The sequence below is a fragment of the Centropristis striata genome, chromosome 14 (genome assembly GCF_030273125.1).
Source record: "Centropristis striata isolate RG_2023a ecotype Rhode Island chromosome 14, C.striata_1.0, whole genome shotgun sequence".
Taxonomy (NCBI): Eukaryota; Metazoa; Chordata; class Actinopteri; order Perciformes; family Serranidae; genus Centropristis; species Centropristis striata.
The window spans coordinates 20,732,980-20,756,263 of NC_081530.1; the positions used below are offsets into that span (position 1 = coordinate 20,732,980).

Here is a 23,284-nt window from a genome sequence, read left to right on the forward strand (position 1 = left end):
AGCGTTAATATTATCTTAGACTATATATATATATATCGCCTACCTCTACAACACTCAACACATTCAATGATACTAAGCTTCTAAACTGTCTCTGCTACATTGTTAATTCTGAGATTACAGCAGAAAAAAAGGGACATTTTAGATTATATTTATGCTGTTAAATCAAGCACATCATGAATATGATGATAACTGCTCCTACACTGTCCATACAGTTCATGTGTGTATGCATCTTGCGGTCACCAAGCAGTTAAACACTCTATTGTAAGTAAAAGTCTTGCATTGAAAAGTCCCCCTCCAGACATGCTTCACAGGATGTTAGACATCAGAGAATTAGCCTCCAGACCGCTGTTGAACACTGAAATCGGCAACTAGCAGATCTATCAGAATGGTATCTGTAGTTATAATCTTTAGGTTGTCAGCTTGTTGGTAGAAAAAGTATTCAGGTGCCTTATTTTTATTTAAGAAAAACCTCTAATGCCACACTTTGAATATACTCCACTACAAGTAAAAGTCCTTCATTTAAAACTTCAGTAAAAATACAAAAGTATCTGCATGTAAATGCATTTATGTAAGTAGCGTTTTAATTTTCTCAAGGAAGTGCTCATTTTAACAACTTAATATAGTATTTTTAATGTAAATCTCAACCTAAAAAGTAAAAAAGCTGTAAGCTAAATTTAAAAAGTACAATATTTGTGAGAAAATGTAGTGGAGTAGAAGTATAAAGTTACGTAACATGGAAATACTGAAGTGAAGAACAAGTACCTTAGCTTGTTGGATTGGGTCCATACACAACCCGTTACAGTACTATCTGGCCACTGTAACAGGTTGTGTATGGACCCAATTGCAGCACACAGGATACCAGGAACACTTGGTTATTGCTTTTAATGTAAACTTTGGCAGGTACAGACCAATGCAAGCAATATGCACTTTGAACAGCTTGAATGTCACAACTAAGTCTCTTAAAGTCTCTGGTAGCGAAGCTGGTTAGACTGGCAGGGAAACTCCAGGTCAGGGACAGAAGGCTGGTGAGTTTACCGGGGGATCAGGCAAGACGGGTAGATCAGAGGCAGGCAGGGTCAGCAACAGAAAATCAGTCCGAGGAAAATCGCTGGAAAGTCTGTCATTGAAGAACTGAGAACAATCTGGCAGTGTGTGTGTGTGAGGCAGGAGTCTTTATAGTGGCTTGATTAGTGATCAGAGGCAGCTGGGTGAACAGGTGAAGAGAGTCTGGCTGATGAGGAGGGAGTGGCTGACAGGTGGAGTGAGGAAGAGGCAGGCTCAGTGGAAAATGACTGGGAGACAGAGCTGAACTGTGACATTAGCATTGTATGTAAATACAATACTTGAGTAAATGTACTTAGTTACTTTCCACCACTGCTTGTAGGTGTCAGTGGCGGACACATTCAGCAATATCTGCCAGGATGTTGCAGTGTGTTTCCGTTCTCGGTACTGGTTTCAATTTTCTTTAATTTGCTCATGGAGCTGTGGCATGTCTGGTGTAGGATACATTTGACATTAGGAAAGTGCACAGACATCTCTCAAAGTTGCTTTCCTGCAACAGCTTCCACCCATAAAGCTGTTGGTGCTGCTGGGCGCTTATCGGCAGTGATTCAGCACGGGAAACTCTGCACAGCAGACCAAAATACATAACAAAACCTTCATCTGAAAAGTAAATTGTAAAAGTATGTCCGTCAAAAAAATATGGTTGAGTGAGTAGTGCAACATTTCCCTTTTAAAAATGTCTTGAAATGCAAGTATAATGCAACTAGAAACAATCGAGTTACATACAGATACCTCAAAATTGTACTAAAGTGCAGTACTTGAGTGAATATATTACTGTGGGATTTTCAGTGTGCCGCTTTAGAGGCATAAATCCATCGTCTCCACTCTGAGTAATCCGACAGAAACCTGCGCAGGGTTCAGTGGTCTCTGACAGCACGTATAACAAACATCCCATGTCCCAGGAATAATCAGTGAAAGTGGAGAGAAGTGAAATATCTCCAATACCATCCTGAGAAGAAGTGATTTAAGGTCGCGGGAGGAGGATGTTTCTCTGAGAGATATTGTTTTGAATAAATGCTGCATTCGTTCACTGAATCATATTGACTTCCTGTGTTGTGTGCGAGGTGTACGGCGTGTCATCGGATCAGTTTTCACCCTCCTGCCCATGTTATGTGGACTGACAGCACAGATGATGTTGCTGTTGCTGTTGTCTTGTTCCAATCATTCTGAACTGTGTCAGAGTTGTTGTAATTGCTCGGTGACAGTGGCCTGACAGAATTTCCTAATTGGCTGTTTTCCTGGGCTCGCTGGGGCTGCCAGCTAACTGACTGAAATATTTTGTCTGGCTGATATAGGCTGTCATCTTTTTTTAATCCCAGCCAACGCCAGTTTAGTCCATCATTAAAAAACATTTATTCATGCAATTCATGTCATAGCGTGTGCTTCCTCTAACTAGGGTTGCAAAGGGGTGGAACATTTCTGGTAAATTAAATAAAGAAAACCAAAAAAAAAAACCCATGACATTTCAACAGAGGTAGAACTTTATTAAGTTTTAATTATTTTATTGAACAATCAATTATTTTATTAAACAACAAAAACAGGAATGTTGACTTTTTATTTATTTATTTATTTTTAAATTACATTTTCTGTAAAGCATCTTTTATTGTCTAGAAAAGCGCTTTATACATTAAATGCATAATTATTATTACTCACTTCCCACGAACCAAACCATTCAAAAATGAACTAAAATGACCCCCTTCCCTCCAAAACCCCCCAAAAGTCCCATTCACAATGTAAATTGACAATTTGATGGAGGAATACACAGTGCATGTAGGGGGCGTGGCCTCAATGGGGGCGTGGCTTCAACAGGGGCGTGGCCTCAGTCGCCCTGCTGTAAGCAGTGTGCTATGTTGATATGATTGAGGAATAGAATAGATATTGCAAGTGTACTTGCATGAAATCTTTTTTTTTTGTCAAGACTATGCCAGAATATATTCTCCCTAACTATATTTAAAGTTGTGCTACACAGTGGTGTAGTGGTTAGCACTCAGCAAGAAGGTTGCTGGTTCGCCTGCAGCTCTTCTGTGTAGAGTTTGCATGTTCTCCCCGTGTCAGTGTGGGTTCTCTCCGGGTACTCTGGCTTCCTCCCACAGTCCAAAAACAGGCACTTGGGTTTAATTGGTGACTCAAAATTACCTGTAGGAGTGAATTAGAGGGTGGTTTTCTTTTTCTATGTGTCAGCCCTGTGATAGTCTGGAGACCTGTCCAGGGTGTTCACCGCCTCTCGCCCAATGTCAGCGTGTGGATAAGCGGTTAAGGATAATGAATGAATTAATGAATGAATTAATAGTTAAGTTCCCTGTTGAGGGCCAACCATCAGTTTTGTAAGTTTCCGGTTTATTCCCATAAATTTCCCATGGAAAGTTTCCAACTTTGAAAATTTCCGGAATTTTGCAACCCTACCTCTAACTTCACTTTATTTCATCACACGCTCTCTTTCGGCCATTCAGAAAAGCAGACCGAGCATCCTTTGAAAGTAGGGGTGCACTGATCGATCGGCCAGCCGTTCGATCGGCACCGATTTCCTTAATTTTGCAGGATCGACGATTGGCCGATTCTTTTACGTCCGATCTTATCTAGCATCTTATCTACCTCCGCAAAGGTCTGAAAGTGCGACTGTGTTGTATGTATGTTGTACTATAACGAAACCAAAAACTCAGGACACTTTATTTATGGTAGCAGTTCTTTTGTTAGTTTGTCCTGTAAATTGTTGCTATTTATTTTAAGTTCAATATTTTATTAACTACCTCAGGCATTGTGATTTCCTTTATTTGTTAAAGAAAAATACTGCTGTGTTATTGTTTTTCAATAAAATAAGATTCAAACATTGAAGGTGTATGCTGTGAGTTATAAAAAAATCGGTATCGGCCAAAATCGGAATCGGCAGTTCAGGCTTTTTAAAAATCGGTGATCTTGATCGGCCAGAAAATTGCAATCGGTGCACCCCTATTTGAAAATCGTCCGACCTTTAATCTGCAGCTGCAGCAGAAACTGCCGCCGCAGCCTTCAGGTGTGATGAAAAGGGTTTCTGGCTCCCTTTCCACATAAATGAGCCGTCTGTGTTTTTAGAGCAAGTGGGCAGATTGCACGATGACAAACGGCCTATTTCAGTGACACCTCACAACTCACTGCTCGCTGTCGCTCCTGCGCCTACGTCGCTTCTCTGATGAGACTGAAATAGCACCTGAGCCTGATGCTGCCAATGAAAAACACAACTAAAAATAATCACTTCATGGAGGAAATGGCAAAGTGGTGTGATGCAGGTTCATAAGCCTTCTGCTGATGTGACTCTTGTCCTTCATCTGCTGAAAGCTCCAGTCTGTGACACACAGCAGCAGCCACTGAAACACAATCAGCCCGGACAGGAATTGATTCAGTGGATTTAAAACCTGTCTCTGTTTCCAAGACGTCTGCCTTAGGTTTGAACTTTTAAAGTCAGACTTTTACATGGATTTAGAGCTGTAAAACTGTTGATCTCTCACCGAGGCCCAGTTTATATTGAGCTTTTCTGCTGCAATGTTTTTTTCATTCCAACAAAACACAACAGTAATTATTACACTGAGTAAAGGCTTCATTGCTCAGCTATCAGTCTTGGGTTTTGATGGTTTTTCTGCCTTTCGCATTGTCTCTATAATCTATACAAACACAATGTACTGAAATTGCAGCTGTGGATTTTATGTATTTGCTGTGCAAAGTAGAACTGCAATGATAAATGGACAAATTTATTGGTTTCTTGACAGAAAACTAATTCCAGCTATTGTGCAAATCGATTAATTGTGTATGTCATTTGTCATGCATTTTTCATGCTGTTTTTAGCCTCTTAAATGTGCATATTTCCTGATTTATTTTCTGCTTTATAATCATATTAAACTTAATATTTTTGGGCTTTGTGCTGACAAGAAATGACATTTAAAGACATCACCTTGGATTTTGCATTTTTCATTATTTTCTGACAGTTTAAAGATCAAACCAAGAATTGATTTATGGAGAAAAAATCTGTTAATTAATTGACGATGACAACAACAGTTAGCAGCAGCCCTGGTGTGAACAATGTGTCTCTATGCTGTACTGTGTGCTTATTATGTGTTTTGACTAAATATGAGTTGACACCAAAAGGTGACAAAATGCTCTTGTATGAACTAAATTCACTGTGATGTTTGTGGACACTATTGTCTCATGTTGTGATGCACAACAGGAATTATAACACCTCATAGCTGCAAAAATAAACAGACGAGCTTCATTAATATCGTTAAGTCAATTTTTGGAAACAAAATTAGCTGTCCCTTTGTTGAAGAGCAGCCACAGGTCAAAATCACAGCACAATGGAAAATGGTAAAATGAAGCATTACAGTAGAATAAGTAGTAGTTTTTAAGTTTTTATTTTATTTTGCACAATTATCTGACAAAAAGAAAAGGATAAAGAAATAACAACAAAAGAAAGGTGCAAGGTAGCGGCAAGAAACCAAAAAGGGCTTATATACAGGGCCTCTATATTAAAATTCACAAGTTAAATTAAAAACAAGTAACTATGAAATAAATAAAAAATACCATAAAAATAAAACAAAAGTGTGGAAATGTGTGTGTGTGTGTGTGTGTGTGTGTGTGCACACAGGCCTGTGTATGAGTGTGTGTACTACTTAGTGACCTAAGCAATCAGAGCAGCCACTAAACTGCTCTTGTATGTGTTAAAAGTAGTAGCGTCATAAAGCCAGCAAACTGACTCACTAAACTAAAAGCCAACGGTCATTCATTTCAGGTTAGGGTGCACTGAAGTGAGCAAGGGTGTTTCCTTCCAATGTCCCACTTTAAATTAATGTATTTCTCAGCACACAACTTGTATTTTTGTCATTATTTGCTGGTGTCATTTGATGGTAAATTAAACTGACTTCTTGCAGCAAAAGACAGTTTACTTCTTGCAAAGACAGTAAACTTAGTATTGAGTATAAAGTGCGCTTCAGTGGCTTCTCATCCACAATGTATCATTATCTGCTGCCATCTAGTGGACATACAGCAGTTTAACATTCAGAGACCTGGTCTGATTCAACTTGCTCACAGATGGAAATATCATCAGTAGAGGTAATAACATGAAATCAAACGCAGCTGGAAATCACCTTAAATAATAAATCTTTTAATTTTTATTTGGGATACTATTAAGCAGGTCATATTTTGCTATATTTGAAGCCAAAAGTACTGAAAGGCATTTATATTTAAGCATTTCTACAGTACTTCTGGATACATAAATTGCTCATTCAGTCATTATGTTTCCTGCATGCCCACACAGCTGTTCATTGCAACTTGAGCCAGAATGGCATCGACCACCAGATGTGCCCGGAGGACATGACGTCACAGCTGGAGGAAGAGGAGGAGTCGGTGGACGCTGGAGCTGTGCTGCTGGACGACGACAGCCCGGGCTACCAGGACGTCAGCCCCCCTATGTACCAGCGCCGCTCACCGCCACACCGATCTGTGTCCGAGTCTGAGCTGTCACGGGTAAGTGATGGTCCAACAGCACCACACACAGAACAAGTGTTTAATCCAGAGAGCATGGACACCAGCAACTGATTTAACATCTCTTGATTTCCAATGTAGACAGCTCAACTCTAAATATATGTCAATAAACCCAGATAGTTTTAAATGGCATGGATACAGAACTACAGATAAGAGAAGCAACTTTTTCAGAATTTCAATTACTTTTGCAGTGATGATTTATGAGAAAGATAGTTAGTTAGTTAGTTAGTTAGTTAGTTAGTTAGTTAGTTAGTTAGTTAGTTAGTTAGTCATGGAAAAAATATTAGACCACCCTTTTTTCTCACTTTTTGCTTACTTGTTCATTTCCTGCCTGGTACAACTAAAGGTACATTTATTTGGACAAATATAATGATAACAACAAATTAGCTCATAAGAGTTTAATTTAGGAGCTGATTTCTAGCCATTTTCCATGGTTTTCTTGATAATGATTTTGGTAATTATCAAGAAAACCATGAAAAATGGCTAGACATCAGCTTCAATTAAACTCTTATGAGCTTTTTATGTCGTTATAATATTTGTCCAAACAAATGTACCTTTAGTTGTAAAAGGCATTGAAATAAACAAGAAATTGAAGAAAACGATGGTCTAATAATTTTTTCCATGACTGTATGTATGCATGAATTATTGTCAAAGTGAACTATGCTGTCAACCAAACAATGCAACAGGTAGTTACACAGAGGATTGAAATTGCGTTTCCCCTACTCCAAATGTGCAAGGAAAATATAACACACAACATATAATATACAACAAATTGTCCAAACAGACCACACCAATGGACACAACATATACAGACAAACAAAGGACCTATAAGTTATATAAAGAAAATTCAGTGTGCCAGAGTGTAGTCAAATTTGAGGTATCTTATTGAGGTGCTATAATGAAGATGCAATGTAGAAAAGTGCAAAGTGCAGAGCAGCATGGCGATGCAATTGTAAACATGTATGATATTGTGCATGTAAAGAGGCATATTAAGATCCGCTGAGGCTGCAGATTGAAACCAACCTAATATCTGGCCCCTCACTCCTACCTTTCCAAGTCTGTAGTGTTCAGGTCATGTTAAAATGTGGAACGCCCTGTCTGGAGTCCAATCTGGGCTACTGGAGGAACATGTGGTGGTGCAACATTAATGGCTGCATTAAAGAGGACCTGCTCCCTATATACAGTAGATGAAGGGCTCATATTTATGAACATTATATTACATTAAATTCTCTTGCCACACAGCAAGAGGGTCGCCGGTTTGACTCCGGCCTGCAGCTCTTCTGTGTGGAGTTTGCATGTTCTCCCCGTGTCAGCGTGGGTTCTCACCGGGTACTCCGGCTTCCTCCCACAGTCAAAAAACATCCACTTAGGTTTAATTGGTGACTCTAAATTGCCCGTATAGGTGTGAATGAGAGTGTGTCTGTCTCTTTGTGTCTGCCCTGTGATAGTCTGGCGACCTGTCCAGGGTGTACCCCGCCTCTCACCCATTGTCAGCTGGGATCGGCTCCATTTCTGCCAACAGATCCCCTTAAGTCCAACACACTGCTCCTTTAATTTAGTTATTTCTTTTTGCCACCTGTGGGCAGCAGAACAAGCTGTAAACAAACAAACTTGACAAATAATGATATGTGATATTAAAGTTGGAGGTAGAAAACAGATGGCGGTCCACACAACATTAGCATTCATTATTTTCTGGCCAATATTCACTCAATTTTAGCTCTGTTTTGGTCTTCACCAACTCCTGAGGAAAACATCTGTCTCTTTGGCTTTTGACTAACTCATTTGATGCTTTTGCATTCAATAGTTTTTATCAGTAGTAGTTGAATGGTGAACCAAAACAGTGACGTTGTTATCAGTAAAAACAAGAGTCACTTAAAAACATTAAATACCATCACAAAATAATCTAATTAGTCCAATACTTCGTTTTATGACTAAACGAAACCTATCATCCTCAGTTATACTTTGTTTGTGCTAACGAGTAAATATTAGCATGGTAAAATGTTAAATTATGGTGTTTAATATGGTAAAATAACCTTACACCTGCTCCTCCTCCACACACACACACACACACACGCACACACGCACACAACATGAAATTAAAAGTTAATTGCTCTTTGAAGGTGTGTTCTTGCATAATTACGCAATTATTTTATTATCATGTAAGTGGCATGTAATGGTCTTAAAAATTGACAATAATATCATTTTTCGCAGTTATTTCAGGGAAAATAAATCATCCAACGAAAATGTGGTTATCGTAACAGGCCATACACACACACAAACAAACAAATCAGCCACCCACTTAATAATAATCCGCTATGCTCCACACATCTAACTGTTCAGCGCAAACAAAGAATTTAACAGGGAATAAACAAGGAAAGACAAGCTGTTGTCTCAGCTCTTCCTCAGTGTTTCTGATAATAGATCAAAGCAGCCATCATCAGCCATGCAGAATACATTTCTCACTTCCTCTCCAGAAATAGACCGTGTCGTTGGTACAGTGGGAGGAGACACACACACACACACACACACACACACACACTCTTATATTCTCTTTTCTCTGTGTGAAATCTGTGATAATCAGCTGTCAATCAAAGCGAGGGGAAGAACTTTGAGCCAGACACAGTCTCCTGTGTAAAGCCTGCATGAGCTCTTTGAAACAGCAGACAGACAGCCAGGCCTCGGTTCAATTAGTGCAAACACACACACACACACACACACACACACACACACACACGTGTTGAAGTTGGAGTTGAGATGCTGTGTACTGTGCTGCAAGTTAATATGTGGTGGTCCTGCGTTGAAACTAGAGGTGGGAATCACTAGAGGCCCCATGTTATGATTACACGATACAATATTCTTGCGATTTCATGCATTTTTGCAGTACAATATATTGTTAGTTAACTGTTTCACTGCATTTTGTTACCACAAATTTAACTTCAATCAAGAATTGTTGAATGAAACATTAAAAAAAGCCGTTGCAGCTTTGCAACGTTATTTCGACAACTTCCCGACATGATATCCTGGTGCCTATAGATTCCTTAGATCTTCTAGTTTCATATGATGCCGGTATCTCCAGTACATTCCTAAAAGTGAGCCCGCTACAGCCTCTGAAAATATTTAGTGGCCATGTATCGATATAAAATTGCCATGCAAAATACTGTGATACTATGCTGTATCAATTTTTTTCCCCCACTTCTAGTTGAAACAGTATCTGTAACATGCATATCTGTGCTGTGTGCTTTCTGTAGGAATCCTCATGTAATTTTATATCGCAGCATCTTTCCATTTGAAGCTGAATTTCATTAGCGAGAGACCTGGAGGAAGTAATGCATTAGCTGAAATAATCTAACTGACGAAGCTCTCAGACTCAGTGTTGTGTCTCTGGACTGCAGTTAGGAACGAGTTTTGCTCTTTGGGGGAAATTCAATAGACTGAATGCATAAAGACTGTAATTACATAGAATGGCAATCTATTCTATCATGCAACACAGCCGAGGGCCAGATAGCATTTATTAATACTTATAGTGTTTGAGCTTAATTAAGAGCTGGATGGGAGGTTTGCAGCGCTGGATATATTAATTTCATTGTTAACAATAAAAGTCACGGTGAAACAGCAGTTAGAGCTTCTACAGCTCCAGTAATGTGAAATATTTTCAAGTGAGGATGAATATGTGGGCTGGGTATCATTTTTAATAAAGATCCTAACACCCACCACCTGATACTGATGTGCTGTGGCTTTATTAAGCTGCCCTGATGTACGTTAGGCTAACCCTGTTACTTTCGATTGGATAAATGCATGTAGACCGATGTGCCCCTGATTCATCTAAAGTATAAAAAGAGAAGCATTCCTCAGCAGGAACAGACGTTATAAAGACAGAATATCAACTCTTGTGCAAATATCATATCTGAGTTTGATACCTCCTATTGAGAAATAAAAAAACATATTTTTTCTATATGAACAGAAATACAAATTAACTGCAGTCTAAAACTGCCAAAAGCTCTGTTTTGAAAAAGGAACTGAGAGATCATAACTCCAGCAATAACTGTAATATGAAATGTTCTTTGATGTGTTGTGTGATGACCCTGATAAAGACCACAAGTCCAAACACTTTAGTCTGAATATAAAGTTGTTGCTGGAGTTTTGACCTCTTCAGAACTTTGTGATGCATTCACATGCTCCTCTGCTTAGGGATGGGCGTTTGGAAGAAATCTGCCAACTCGAGCATCTATAATGTTAAGGATCAATTAATCAATAATATACGATGTATAAAAACATGCATACATGGGAAAAATAAAAGATATATATATATATATATTTAGAACTGTTCAAAAGGATGTTTTGATAACGGACGCTTTTATTCTGAAAGGACTAAAAAGAGACTTAATCCTGTCAAACGTAAAACTAACTCAACTGAGATTAAACTGTAAAGACAACGTCAAGGAGTTCAATGTTTTATGTTTTAGCCCCCGAAGAGGCACGAGGTTAGTTTTCACAGTAATCTTCATATTTAAATATGTTATAATAAATTTTGGATGAAATGAAACCTCGTAATTCATGCTAGCAAGGTTTGATACAGTAAGCTAGTTTTGCTCCAATTAATACTCTATTTAATACTGTATTTCTGTGTGTTTTATAATTGTTATTGCAACTTTTGCGAACTGTAGCTTTATCCAACTTAATTCTCAGCTCAATGTCTTATTGACGTACAGCCGCAGAACTGAACGCTCGGCCGTGTTTCAGTTAACTGACTACTGATACGCAGTCAGAGATAAAATGAAAATGAAAAAAAAACAAAACAAATCAATTTAAAAATTCCACCCAATCGACCAAATTCTTAACCACCATTAATCGATCATCAATTAATTATTCCCATCCCTACCTCTGATGGCCCTTTTCCTGAGTTGGCAAGTCTTTCCCTGACTTCAGTGTGTTCATGAGCTGTTAGTCATAATATGGAAACAACATGGAAAGAACATCACGTGGATAACTAAAATATTTTTTCACCTGACTTGATATCAGGATAATACTAGTTAAAAACTTTTCTTACTAATCTGCTCTAATCAACTCTACATCAGGGCTTCCAAAAATAATATTTATGTATGTTAAATAAAAAAGAAATCATAATGACACATGCAATGGATTAATCAAAAATATAACCCCACGGCATATTTTGTCAGCATTTCTTAAAAATTAGGCAATTTTGCAGCCTGTCCACATGTCTGTTGCCCCTGAATCTTTTGTAAGGAGTTTGTTTACTTCTTGATATAAGACATTTTTCAGAAATATTTCTATTAATGTCCTTGAGAAAAAGAAGAAGATTGAGAGCCACTGCTCTACATGGACAGCAACTAACCTTAACAGTAAAACATTATGTCATACTATAAATTACAAAAAGAATCTCATATGCAATACATGAATTAATACAGCGTTCCATACGATCAACCCAACATTTACAACCCTGATTCCGCCGTGTTTCTGTGACATCTGATGTCCACACATGTCATGCACCATAATTTTTGCCAACTTTTAGAGTTTATGTTTCCACTTGAGGTGACGTTCCTGCGGGAAAGTATTTTTTCAGACGCCCCTTGAATGCAGGGTACCAAAAGTTTCTATTTTGAATCAAGTAAACAAGAAACATCCAGCCTTGAAACAGACATTTGATGAAAACTTTCAGTACTTCAATACGTGTTGCTACGGGGCAGAAGAAGAATTACCGTTGATGCCCAGGCTATTTATGTAATTTAAAAGGTTCATAACTCAGCCTGTTATCAGGACTATTGACTAAGATGAAAATATGCTTCAGATTGTTTGTTAAAGGGAAATCATTAAAGTCCATCTGTCTGGTTATCATGTAGAGCAGGGGTTCTCAAAGTTTTGATAGCTGAGGGCCAATTTAGGAACCCAAAATTTGACTGAGGGCTGCCAAAGGAAAAAAAGAAAAAATCTCATTTGTAATAATTTTATGACCAGGTTGCACCAATAAAGCTTACATTTATTGGTCTGCATCCAGTAATGTGCAATAAACACATTCTAATTAATAAATGAGTCTAAAACTTCTCCTTGCTGGTGAATCAGTCGTAGCTTTTATGATTGGTGTCATAATGACGTTTTATAACAAAGTAAGCGTTTGTCCACTTGTCTTGAAACCGGATTTTCTCCTTGCCTACATGTTTCTTTCTCGAGGGGTTCGACTCCGGCTCCGGCTCCGACTTCATCTTTACAGCTGCGGTCACGGTCTCTTCCCCGAGGCAGAGTGAAGCAGGAGACACCGTCAGCATCCCAGTGGTGGAAAAAAAAACATTGCACTGTTGACCTCTGGGAGTGAGGTCAGGTGAGGTCTAAACCACACCTGCATCGCGTATCCCTGTAGATGCTGCTAAAGACCACAAAACGGAGATTCATCCTTTCAAAGCAATGTACAGTTGGATTATAAACTAACAGCTGTATTTCATTGTGGGCCGCCAGAAATGTTTCTGTGCTCGTGGGCCGCACTTTGAAAACCTATGATGTGGAGCAACCTATAGGCATGTTTCGACTGATTACTTTCTGAGTACTTATTGGAACTGTTTTTGCTCCGCCCACTAGTTAGTTCCCCTCGGCTTCTGTTCCCATACAGTTACTTTTGTAGCGGCTAACCAACAGAGTCTGAATGTGACAACAGACCGACACGGCTAATAGTGTTGCCAGCTTAGCCACTTTGTCGCTACATTTAGCGACTATTCAGACACCTCTAGAGACTCTTTTTTTTAAAAAAAAAAGACTTTCTGGGGTCATTAGAGACTTTTTCGAGACTTCTTAACAAGAAGCAGGCGCCGTCCCAAAGAACTCACAAGCGGCCCAGTCCTCCCGCAGTGGTCTCTCCCAGCTGCAGTCCAAGCAGGAGCTGTTAACCCCTCAGCGTCCAGTCTAAACCAGTCTACAAATGAGTCACGCATGCGTGAAATCGCCGCTCAGTAGCAGCTCACCTACCCGAGGCAGGTACTTTCTGAGCCGATAACCGGTGAAGTTGGGCAGATCTTGGGCGGATCCTCTCTCCCAAGTCGCACCCATAGCGGCTCACTAGAGGGAAAAGTACCTAGTGGAAACACGCCTTATGATGCACCAATTATCTCTGAATAAATCTGTAAATATGTAATAAATCCAGATAACATACCTGTAGAAAAGCAAACTAAAGGTCGTGTCAGTTCATCACATCAGCTGTGTTAATTTTTAAATCTCCAATTGGAGGCTAATCTCGCGCCCGGCTGGATTTGTAATCGAGCCGCGGCCCGGCCGTAGATTAAACATGAGGCATAAAACAGCCATTTAGACTCTGTGGATTGCTGTAACATCCATAGCAAATCATCTCATCTCAGTCGTAATCAATATCAAGCCCAAGGTGAATATATCTTGTTTGCTGTTAACACGCCCTGCAGTGCTTTATGGACCCTGGCGAATCCCAAGGTCAGGCACTGTGAAGGGGTCTTGTGCACTTTCTTTGATGTGCCTGAGTAAAGTTGGCAAACAGAGGCTCCTCATGAAGGCTTATTAATTTATCCGGCATAGCGTGTTATTCTCCGTCAGCCATCCACGGCTCTCCGGACACACACACTCACACACATATCTCATTTTCATCCCTATTCCTGTATGTAACAGATTAATTAATACAGGGAATTTTCATCTCCTGCCAGCTCTCTGGCCGAGAGAAATAGAGCGAGGCAGTGAGAAAGGAGAGTGAGAGAGAGCATGCCAGAGCTGTTAATTAGCTGTGCGGTGGAGATAGGGCAGACGACACTGGGCTCCGTGTCTCAAACAGCCATTCACTCAGTCAACATGACACTAATGGCAGCGGCCCTCCTCCTCCTCCTCCTCTTGGGGCTTTTCTGTCCAGTCACTCTCAGTAAATCGGCTGCAGTGTTTGATGCTGACACTAGAGGGCAGTGTGTAACAGTGGATGTCACTGTAATGTCAGCAGGTTTAACATTATCAGGAAAGGATCACAGTCTAATGCAACCTTGCAGTTTCTTTTGGTATTTTTAAATATGTATCAAATAAATGGAAAAGTGAAAGCAGAATCTGAATTTCTGTGCAATAAATTTACATACTTAAGTCAGAGCAGAATGTATGAGCCACACAGTGCAAGAAAACACCATATTTTAGAATTTATAACCAGTACATAAACATTTAATATACATATAACACACTGTTATGTAATTCTAAGCATATATAAGATATTTTGGTTAAGGTTTTTATTGCTGTCAACAACTTTAACTTCTCATGTGAAGCATCTATAACAGATATTGAATGACAAAATAATAGAATATGTCCATAACAATAGATAAACGTAGGTCCTTATCAATTTATAAATACATTATATTGTGACATACTTCATGTTTACTGTCTATAATTGGGGTTAAAGTAAAGTGTTGCCACTGTATGCTAGTTAATAACACATCACTCTGTCTCAGCAGTGGAATGTAACTAAGTATATTTACTCAAGTACTGTATTTATGTGCAATTTTAAAGTACCTGTACTTTGAGAGCATGTACCTTTTTATGTTCCTTTATACTTCTCCTCCACTACATCTCAGAGATACATTTCTTAATTTTACTGCATTACATTTATCTTACTGCTTTAGTTACTTTTCAGATTACAGTTTTACACCCCTTTCTTGTCCAGTGAAAATTATTTCTCTCCAGATGAGTTAATTTTCTGCTTCTAACTCATTTTAAACCCTCCTAGATTGGCTGGAAAATGCAGTGTTTTCTGTCATCATAAAAAGTTTTTGTTTTTTACTTTTTAGAGGCACACAGTTGTCACAGGACGGTGACACTAATAAAAAACACATGATTTTATAGAATTTCTACCAGTATATTAAGGAGTTAAAATGAGCACAACCTGAACCGTAAAATGCAACATTAATGCAGCAGAAATACTGATCCAAAACATCATATACGATAGTAAAACACATTTTACTGCACAATGAATACTTTAAGTACAATTTGCTGATAAAACTTGTACCTTGAATACTTCTTAATGTCACAAAGATATGCTTTAATGTCACAGCTGCTCTTTTCTGCTCCTTGATGCAGCCCTTTACAGCAGTTTGGAAATCTTCTCACATCTAAGACAGTCTTTAAGTATAAAACTTAATATGAGTGGAGGTTGTAAGAACATAGTAACCCTGCTTTAGTCCGAATTTATCATCAGGAAGAGTCTATGTAAAAGAGGAGCTAAATTAAAGTTTAGCTTCCTTCTTTAAATAAAAAAAATATATGTTGCCTAAAAAATGAATAGGCAACCTAAAGAAAAAGCCTCTAGAAAGACTAAAATCATTTTTTAGAGCAGAAATATTTTCATTTCTATTTATTTCAAAAGGCTTTCTGCAGGAATGTTTTGAGAACAATGTGGGCAAAGCATCTACATTTGTACAGTAAGATAAGATAGAACTGTATTAATCCCGAAGGAAATTCAGGTTCCAGATTGCTCCAAAGTTACAAAAACAATTACAATGTAGGATATTATAAGAAAAATAAACAATGAACTAAATGGATAACAATATGTAATATAAATGTAACAATATAAAGTATAAATGTAAAGTAAAAAGATGACATGGCAGGATGTAGTGGCAGATATATTGCACATGATAATGAACATAGGATAGTCCTTGGTGTTGAATATTGTGTTGCACGTGATGTTCATTAGTCAGTCAGAAATATAAGCTTTCCTCCCTGCAGAAAGGGGAGTATTAGTAATACTTCTATACCAAGCAATGTTCAAAATATGCTGTTCACTATTGCATCATAAAAGAGACATTACAGCTAGGGGTGTGCCTTATCATATCGTTCACGATTATACCGGTATATTTAAAAAAAAAAATAGCATATCATGATATTGCCATTTGCACAGATTCCACCACAGAATCTACAAGAAGACTGTCAAAATAAGATGCCTTAAATAAAACATACAAGAACCCTTATCCTCCTCTACAATAATTTATTAAAATAGGCAATAATTAAGATCAGTGTATATGATAGAATAGTGGCATTAGAATATGTGAGAGGCACCAAATATTGGCTGTTATGAAAAAAAATTCTCCAGGAGGGCATGCCCCCGGAAATCTTATGTGAGGTGTTTGCTCACATTTAGATTTCAAAGTGGACGAGATTGATGCATTATACTTAAAAATGTACAACATTTTCTCGAAAAACCCCTAGATGGTTATTTTTATACTCAATAGTCAAGAGTATTTTTTTTTTATTTGGCAACTGTTGAGATTTGCACTTTACACTTTATTTTAGATTAATGATTACTTTTTATTTTGTTGTACATTTTGTATTTATCTATACAGAATAAAAAAAACTCATTTTCTATATATTTTTAAGTATTTTGTAATATCGTAAAGAATATCGTTATCGCAAAAATACCCTGAAATATCATGATATTCTTTTAGGGCCATATTGGCCACCCCTAATTACAGCATTAGAAATGGAGCTTATTTTACACATATACTACAGGAGCTGGTCTTGTTTCCTATCCTAGAATACTTTACAGTGTGGTGTTTCATGTTGTGTTTTCTGAACAATGACTCAGGTTTGCATTGTTTTGCTCACAGCCATGTTTCATCCAACAAACAATATTTCTCCTAACGAAGGCTGCCAGACAGCTGTAATTCCTCCGAACAACAACAACAACAGCAGCAGCCCTTGTGCCGTCAAAGAGCTATTGAATATTTGCTCTGCCCTTCAACGCATTTGTTCAATAAATGAAACACTGCCCTCTTCTTTTGTCCAGGGAAATATCCAGGGTCGAGGTTCAGCCGCAGCTATTTCTGGGAAATAAACAAAACTATGAAATCTATGAGGCATTATCAGGCCTTTGTGGCAATGCAAAATACAGTAAAATCATTTGACAAAACAATGTCATTATAAGTGCTAATTGCTGCCGTAGTTAACATTTTAATCGAGCCGTTTGACCCGGCAATCAGCCGAACAATCTTGGCGGCAGAATGAAGGGGAGGTTTGCAGTTTCTGCTCCGAAACAACCACGGCTGCATTCAACACAACTGCCAAATCCACTCTCACTCTCAGTCACATGCTGTTTGACGCTGGAGTGCTTTTCTGTGCTTTTTAATTCCCAGCTCCTTTTGTATTCCAATACTGTCTTCCACAAAGGGGCCATGTGATTGCCTCTTGATTAATTTAGCTGAGTACATTCATATTGGATCTTTAAATGCTTATCAGTGTTAGCGCGATTACATGCTTCATTATGTAAGTAATAGTTTTCCACTGTGGATGTTTATTCCAGACTCTGGTTCACGTTTGGTGGGTTTTGCGTCTCCCCCCCCCCCCCACCCCCAAAGGCTTTATTCCTCCTCGTCTTTAATTTCTGAGGTCGTCCTTGCTCTGTTGCTAAGGTAACGTGAAGAATACTGGGAGCTGTACTGGGCTTTCAGTTATCAATTAAAGCCAAGGACGGCGGCACTCTGAACGTTGGCACACATGGCAATTGGATGTATTGTGTGGGTACGCTGCATTCCTAATTTTTTTGTGTGTGCCTGCATGGGCTGCACATGTGGATGTGGATGTATGTGTGTGTGTGTGTGTGTGTGTGAGTGTGTGTGTGTGTGTGTGCTCGTTCCCACTTAGAAATAAAGCAGGCTTCTCCTCTCACCCTTGTGCTGTCACTCAAATCTCTAATTGGCCCGGAGTCTCTTGAACACAGCTCTTTGAGCATGATTGTACTCCTGTTTTTCTTCTCTCTGCTGTTTTCTCTCCGCCCTTTGGCTCTGTTGGCTGGCTGGCTGGCAGGAAGGCACCGACTCACCTATTGTACCCGGGCCCCGGGACCACAGCTCTGGGCTAAATCAGTGCAGAATGTAAAACACAGATGGCCATTGACTCACAAATGGGTTCATGGAAAATGAGAGAGTCTCCTGTGTCAAATTCTGCTGGAGCACTGGCTTTTTTTCTCTCCTCTCTCTCTCTTTCTCTCTCTCTCTCTCTCTCTCTTTATTCTTCTGCCTCATCTGTCAGTCCAGCCTTCCTCCACACTCCCAGCATCCTCTCCCAAACTCCTCTTTCCTCGCATGTTTTCAACACTCTCGCTCTTTCACCATCCAGGCCTTTCTCTCTCTCTCTCTCTCTCTCTCTCTCTCTCTCTCTCTCTCTCTCTCTCTCTCTCTCTCTCTCTCTCTCTCTCTTCTCTCTCTCTCTCTCTCTCTCTCTCTCTCTCTCTCTCTCTCTCTGTCCCGTCGCCTCAGGGTCCTCATCAGGGTTAATTAGCATTGAGTTGAGATGTGTTTAATGGTTAATGTAGTTTCTTCCTGCGATACCGTTCCCTCCCCTGCTTGCAGATTCATCCATCCACTCTGGCTGCCAAACAATCGCATTAAGAGTGCTGGCCTCGCCTACCTGCCTACCTGCTGTCACTTCGCCTACCCGCAGGGGATAGAGACCACATGCCAAAACCAGCATGTTCATCTCCCCCAATTTCTCTTTCTCTCTGGGATGCTAGATATAGAGTGAGTGGGAAGGAGCTGTGGAGAGACATATAAAAGGAGAGGGTGAGGCAGTGCCTTATAATAAGAAACAGGTGAGAGGGAGATGGGAAAGATGAGAGCTGTAGTATGTGGGGAGAGGAAGTGAGAAAGACAATGTGATAGATCTGACAGGGTCTGATCGAATATGGGGGAGAGATGAGAGATTGGGTGAGTGTGTAGGGGTGGGGGGAGGCAGAGGAAATGCTGCCAGTACCTGTTATTCTGCTCTCTTCTGGGTGGAGGAAAGAAGGGCTTCCATTGCTATGCCACACCACACAGCAGCCAGAGAGCAGGCTGAAGTGGAGGGGAGTGGATGTGAAATTTTAATCACCTCTCTCTGTTTGTAATTTTAGTAGCCCCTCAATCAAAATCAAAAGCATTGCCAGCACTTTCAAGAGCGATCCGTTGGCAGGCTGCTGCACTGCCTGCTGTTGAAGTATTTAAACTTGAATCTTTGCAGCCAGAGTACAGTGAGATACAGATACATGCATGTGTGTACTATCACATTCATCCTAATGTAATGACATTATTTTGTGCAGATTAGATTAAAGCTTCACTCTCTATTCACAACTAACACTGTATATCCACTTCTTCCCACTGTACAAAAATGAAGGCACAATGTCATGGATAGGGGCGCTGCCATCTTGCCCTGGTGAAATTATTTGGAGTATGTGCAGTAGTGATTGTGGTTGGAGCCACGCTATCAGGGATATTTCACTGTTTGCAGTGCTCATTTGGCTGGTACATTAAAAAATGCTGATTGTTTTTTTCTTTGTAATGGCTACAACACAAATCATTTGGGCTGCAACGTCAGTTGGCGGCTCTGGTGATGCATGGCTAGCTAGTTAGCTAGCTAGCTAGCACCGCTGCCCACTCTCCTGCAGAATATTCTAGTAATCTAGTGAGGCAGAGCGACTGTTAGACCCAGTTTTGCTCCTGGCAACCAACCTGCCATTCGGTTCATTTTCTGTAATTAGCGTTGCGTTAAAAGCATGGCGGAATTAGCTACCTAGCTAGATACGGATCCAGCCGTGTTTGAAGCCATGTTTTGGCTTCACTTTTTGGGGAAGTACAGTCTATGGTCCACAATAGTTATAAATTAATTAGTGGATTTTTTCACCACTAGGAGTGCTGCAATGTTTGCTCTTTTCTGTCAACTTCCAAAGATGGTTATGTAAAGTAGCAGAAATTTGGTGTTTTTTCCCCCATTGTTTTCCTGCCTTTTTTAATCAATCATGTATGTAATCAATATGAATCTTTTATGTCATTGTAAACCAGGTCTTGCTGTTTTGTTTGTGGACAGGTGGTTGGGTAAAACAAGATATTTTAAGGTGTTACCTCAGGCGTTAGAAAATGGTATTGCATTTTTTTTTACTATTTTCTGATTTTATATAAATGATTAATTGAGAAATGAACAACAACAATACCAGCAAAACAGATCAGTAGATTACTCCTATTCTGCGTGGAGCTGGCCTTCTTTGTATTAAGAAAAGCTGCAGTTTTTTCTGATTTTTATTATGTTTTTTATGTTGTGTTGTTTTGCATTAAAGATGTGTGTTGGTGGTAATTTGCTCTTAAAGGTAGCAATCTGTCAATAAAAGCTGCTATAAATAATGCAGCTTTCAAAACATTCTGATTTTCTTTCTGAGAAAAAACTTAATTCAACATGCTTGTCAGCCTTAAGGGTATAATGTTATTTGGAGAGAAAGTCCAAATGTACACAGAAACATATTTATAATTGAAGCTTCCCAGGGTACTTCAGGTTCAGATTAAACCCCTTTATTAACCAAGTATAGATTCTAGCAAAACAGAGAAGCCATATATACATCTTCCCTAACATCTGCAGGTCCATGTTGTTCTTTCTTATCAACAGTTTGAAGACATGACCATACTGAATAAATGGTGCAGTGTGACTTAACACAACATACACCATGAATAAAATCACAAAGCTCTAGATTGAGTTGTCTTCTCTTGACTTTAAAAGTTATTGATCGTTGAGGGAAAATGTCACACAGCAGCCAGTAAATATTATATGACAAAGTCAGTCAGATGGAAGGTGTCACATCGCTGCACTATGACCCATCAGTGGGAAAACAACCATCGTCAACAGTATGTTATTGGACAGTTTTGCAGCCCTGACGTCTCATGCTGTGACCGAAATGTGGAAGTGGTAGTCCACCAACAGCGCCCCAGGCTTTAATAATACATCTTTATACATAAGGGATCTGTGAACAAGAACAACGGCGCCACAGTTCAGCAAGTTTGTAAAAAATGGGACTTATACAACTGCTTCGGGTTCATGTGAAAGTGTGTTGAGTCCTTGGGCGTTTTTACACGATGAATCGAACCCTGGAGCCCTTCTACCTTAGTTTGGTACGTTTGGGCAGGTGTGAATATAACACACTTGGGTGCAGACCAGAACAAGACCACCTTGAGAAGGTGGTTTCTGCACGCTTTGGTACGCTTCGTTTGTGTTGAGAATGTGATTTGACCTTGATCCGACTACCAGCTGTATTCTGAAAGTTTGAGCAAAAGGGAAAATGTGAAAATGCCCTTCAATTCATTTTTAATAATAATAATAATATATAGTAATTAATTTTCAAAAGTCATGTCCGGATATATTTAGGCTGAATAGTGATACATAATATATCTCAATATTTGATATGGTCTAATTCCATATCACATATATTTTTTATATCGATATATCGCCAAGCCCTATAACAGATTATGACATTTTTCTAAATTCAAATTTTTTGTCTCAGCCAGGATATGTGAAGCTGTCCAAGCCAGTGGCCCTGTGGACCCAGCAGGACGTGTGCAAATGGCTGAAGAAACACTGTCCCAATCAGCACCAGATCTACAGCGACTCCTTCAAACAGCACGACATCACAGGTACAATTTCACACTTACACTGACCTGCACAGTGTCTCATGGATAAAGGTTCTCTATAGGGCTGGGGAAAAGAAACTGATTCTGAGATGCATCGTGATTCACTTTTGAAAGATTATGTCTTGTTGCAGAAAAGTCAATAATTTGAAATCCAATTGGATGGTGAAACCTAAGAGAGGTAAACATGAGCGTCATGTTTACAGTCTAAGCCAGGCGAGCGTAGGCAACCACAGATGGATACAATCCAACCAGTACCCCCTGGCTTCTATTACTTGAAGGGAAAGCAGACCTGGACAAGAGTATGCAAGTTGTGAACAAACACGAGAAAACATATTTCATTTTCCCACCTGGAGTTGGAGCAAAATCAGCCGGTTGTAGTTGCTGCCAACCACAGAATCATGTAGAGGAACCAAAGAAGTTGATGCAGATGCATCACTCATCATTTTATAATAACATTGTAGATCTCTGAATTGGTGAAAAACTGTAACATGCCTTGATATTCTCAAAACATTCAAACCTGTGCTGTATTTTAGTGAGTTAATTGCTGATCATTTAAATAAAAAATAAATACAATAAAATAAAATAAATATCTTATACCATTTTTGAATTACCCAAAGCATCAATTTCTGCAAAATATTTTTGTAAAAAAACATTTTCTTATCAATCTGCAGGCGCACCTCAAAACATTAGAATATCATGGAAAAGCCCATTTCCAGTAAGTAGTTCAAGTCAAATAGCCCCAACCAAGTATTGAGTCATATAGATGGACATTCTTCTCAGAGGCCAACATATCTATATTAAACATACTTTTTATAATTGGTCTTTTGTAATATTAATTTTATTGAGACACTGAATTTTATGTCTTTATTAAATGTAAGTCATAATCATTATAATTAGAAGAAATTAAATAAATTAAGACATGCAATGTTTCATTCTGTGTGTGCTTTTGTTAAAACTTTTGTATGATATTCTGATTTATTGAGATGCACCTGTATGTTGGACATAAAATACAGCGATATCAATAGATACGATATGCCTTTGAGGTCAATATTATTGGTTGACTGATATATTCTTAATGAGCTTTACTGAATATAACCTAATATTATATTTCATTTAAGGTGCAGTACTTTGCTTTGTTGTAGGAAAATCCATATTCATGATGCAAGAGCAGAAATGTCACATAGAAACAGTCAAAACTGAAGCATTTCTGTAGACGACAACAATGTTTTCAAATCATGTTTGCATTGAAAACGTGATGCACGAGAGCTCATCTCTGTCTTCCAACGCTGCTGCATTTGTCA

General features: G+C 39.0%; 1 protein-coding gene across 1 annotated transcript in view; it reads left to right on the forward strand.

Moving 5' to 3' along the window:
* Nucleotides 1–23,284, forward strand: part of samd12 (sterile alpha motif domain containing 12) — a 141,206-nt gene that overhangs the window by 19,292 nt on the left and 98,630 nt on the right. The window contains exons 2-3 of the mRNA XM_059349639.1: nucleotides 6,344–6,552; nucleotides 21,857–21,986. Coding sequence (XP_059205622.1) covers nucleotides 6,344–6,552; nucleotides 21,857–21,986 — 339 coding nt within the window. The remainder of the gene's footprint in view (nucleotides 1–6,343; nucleotides 6,553–21,856; nucleotides 21,987–23,284) is intronic.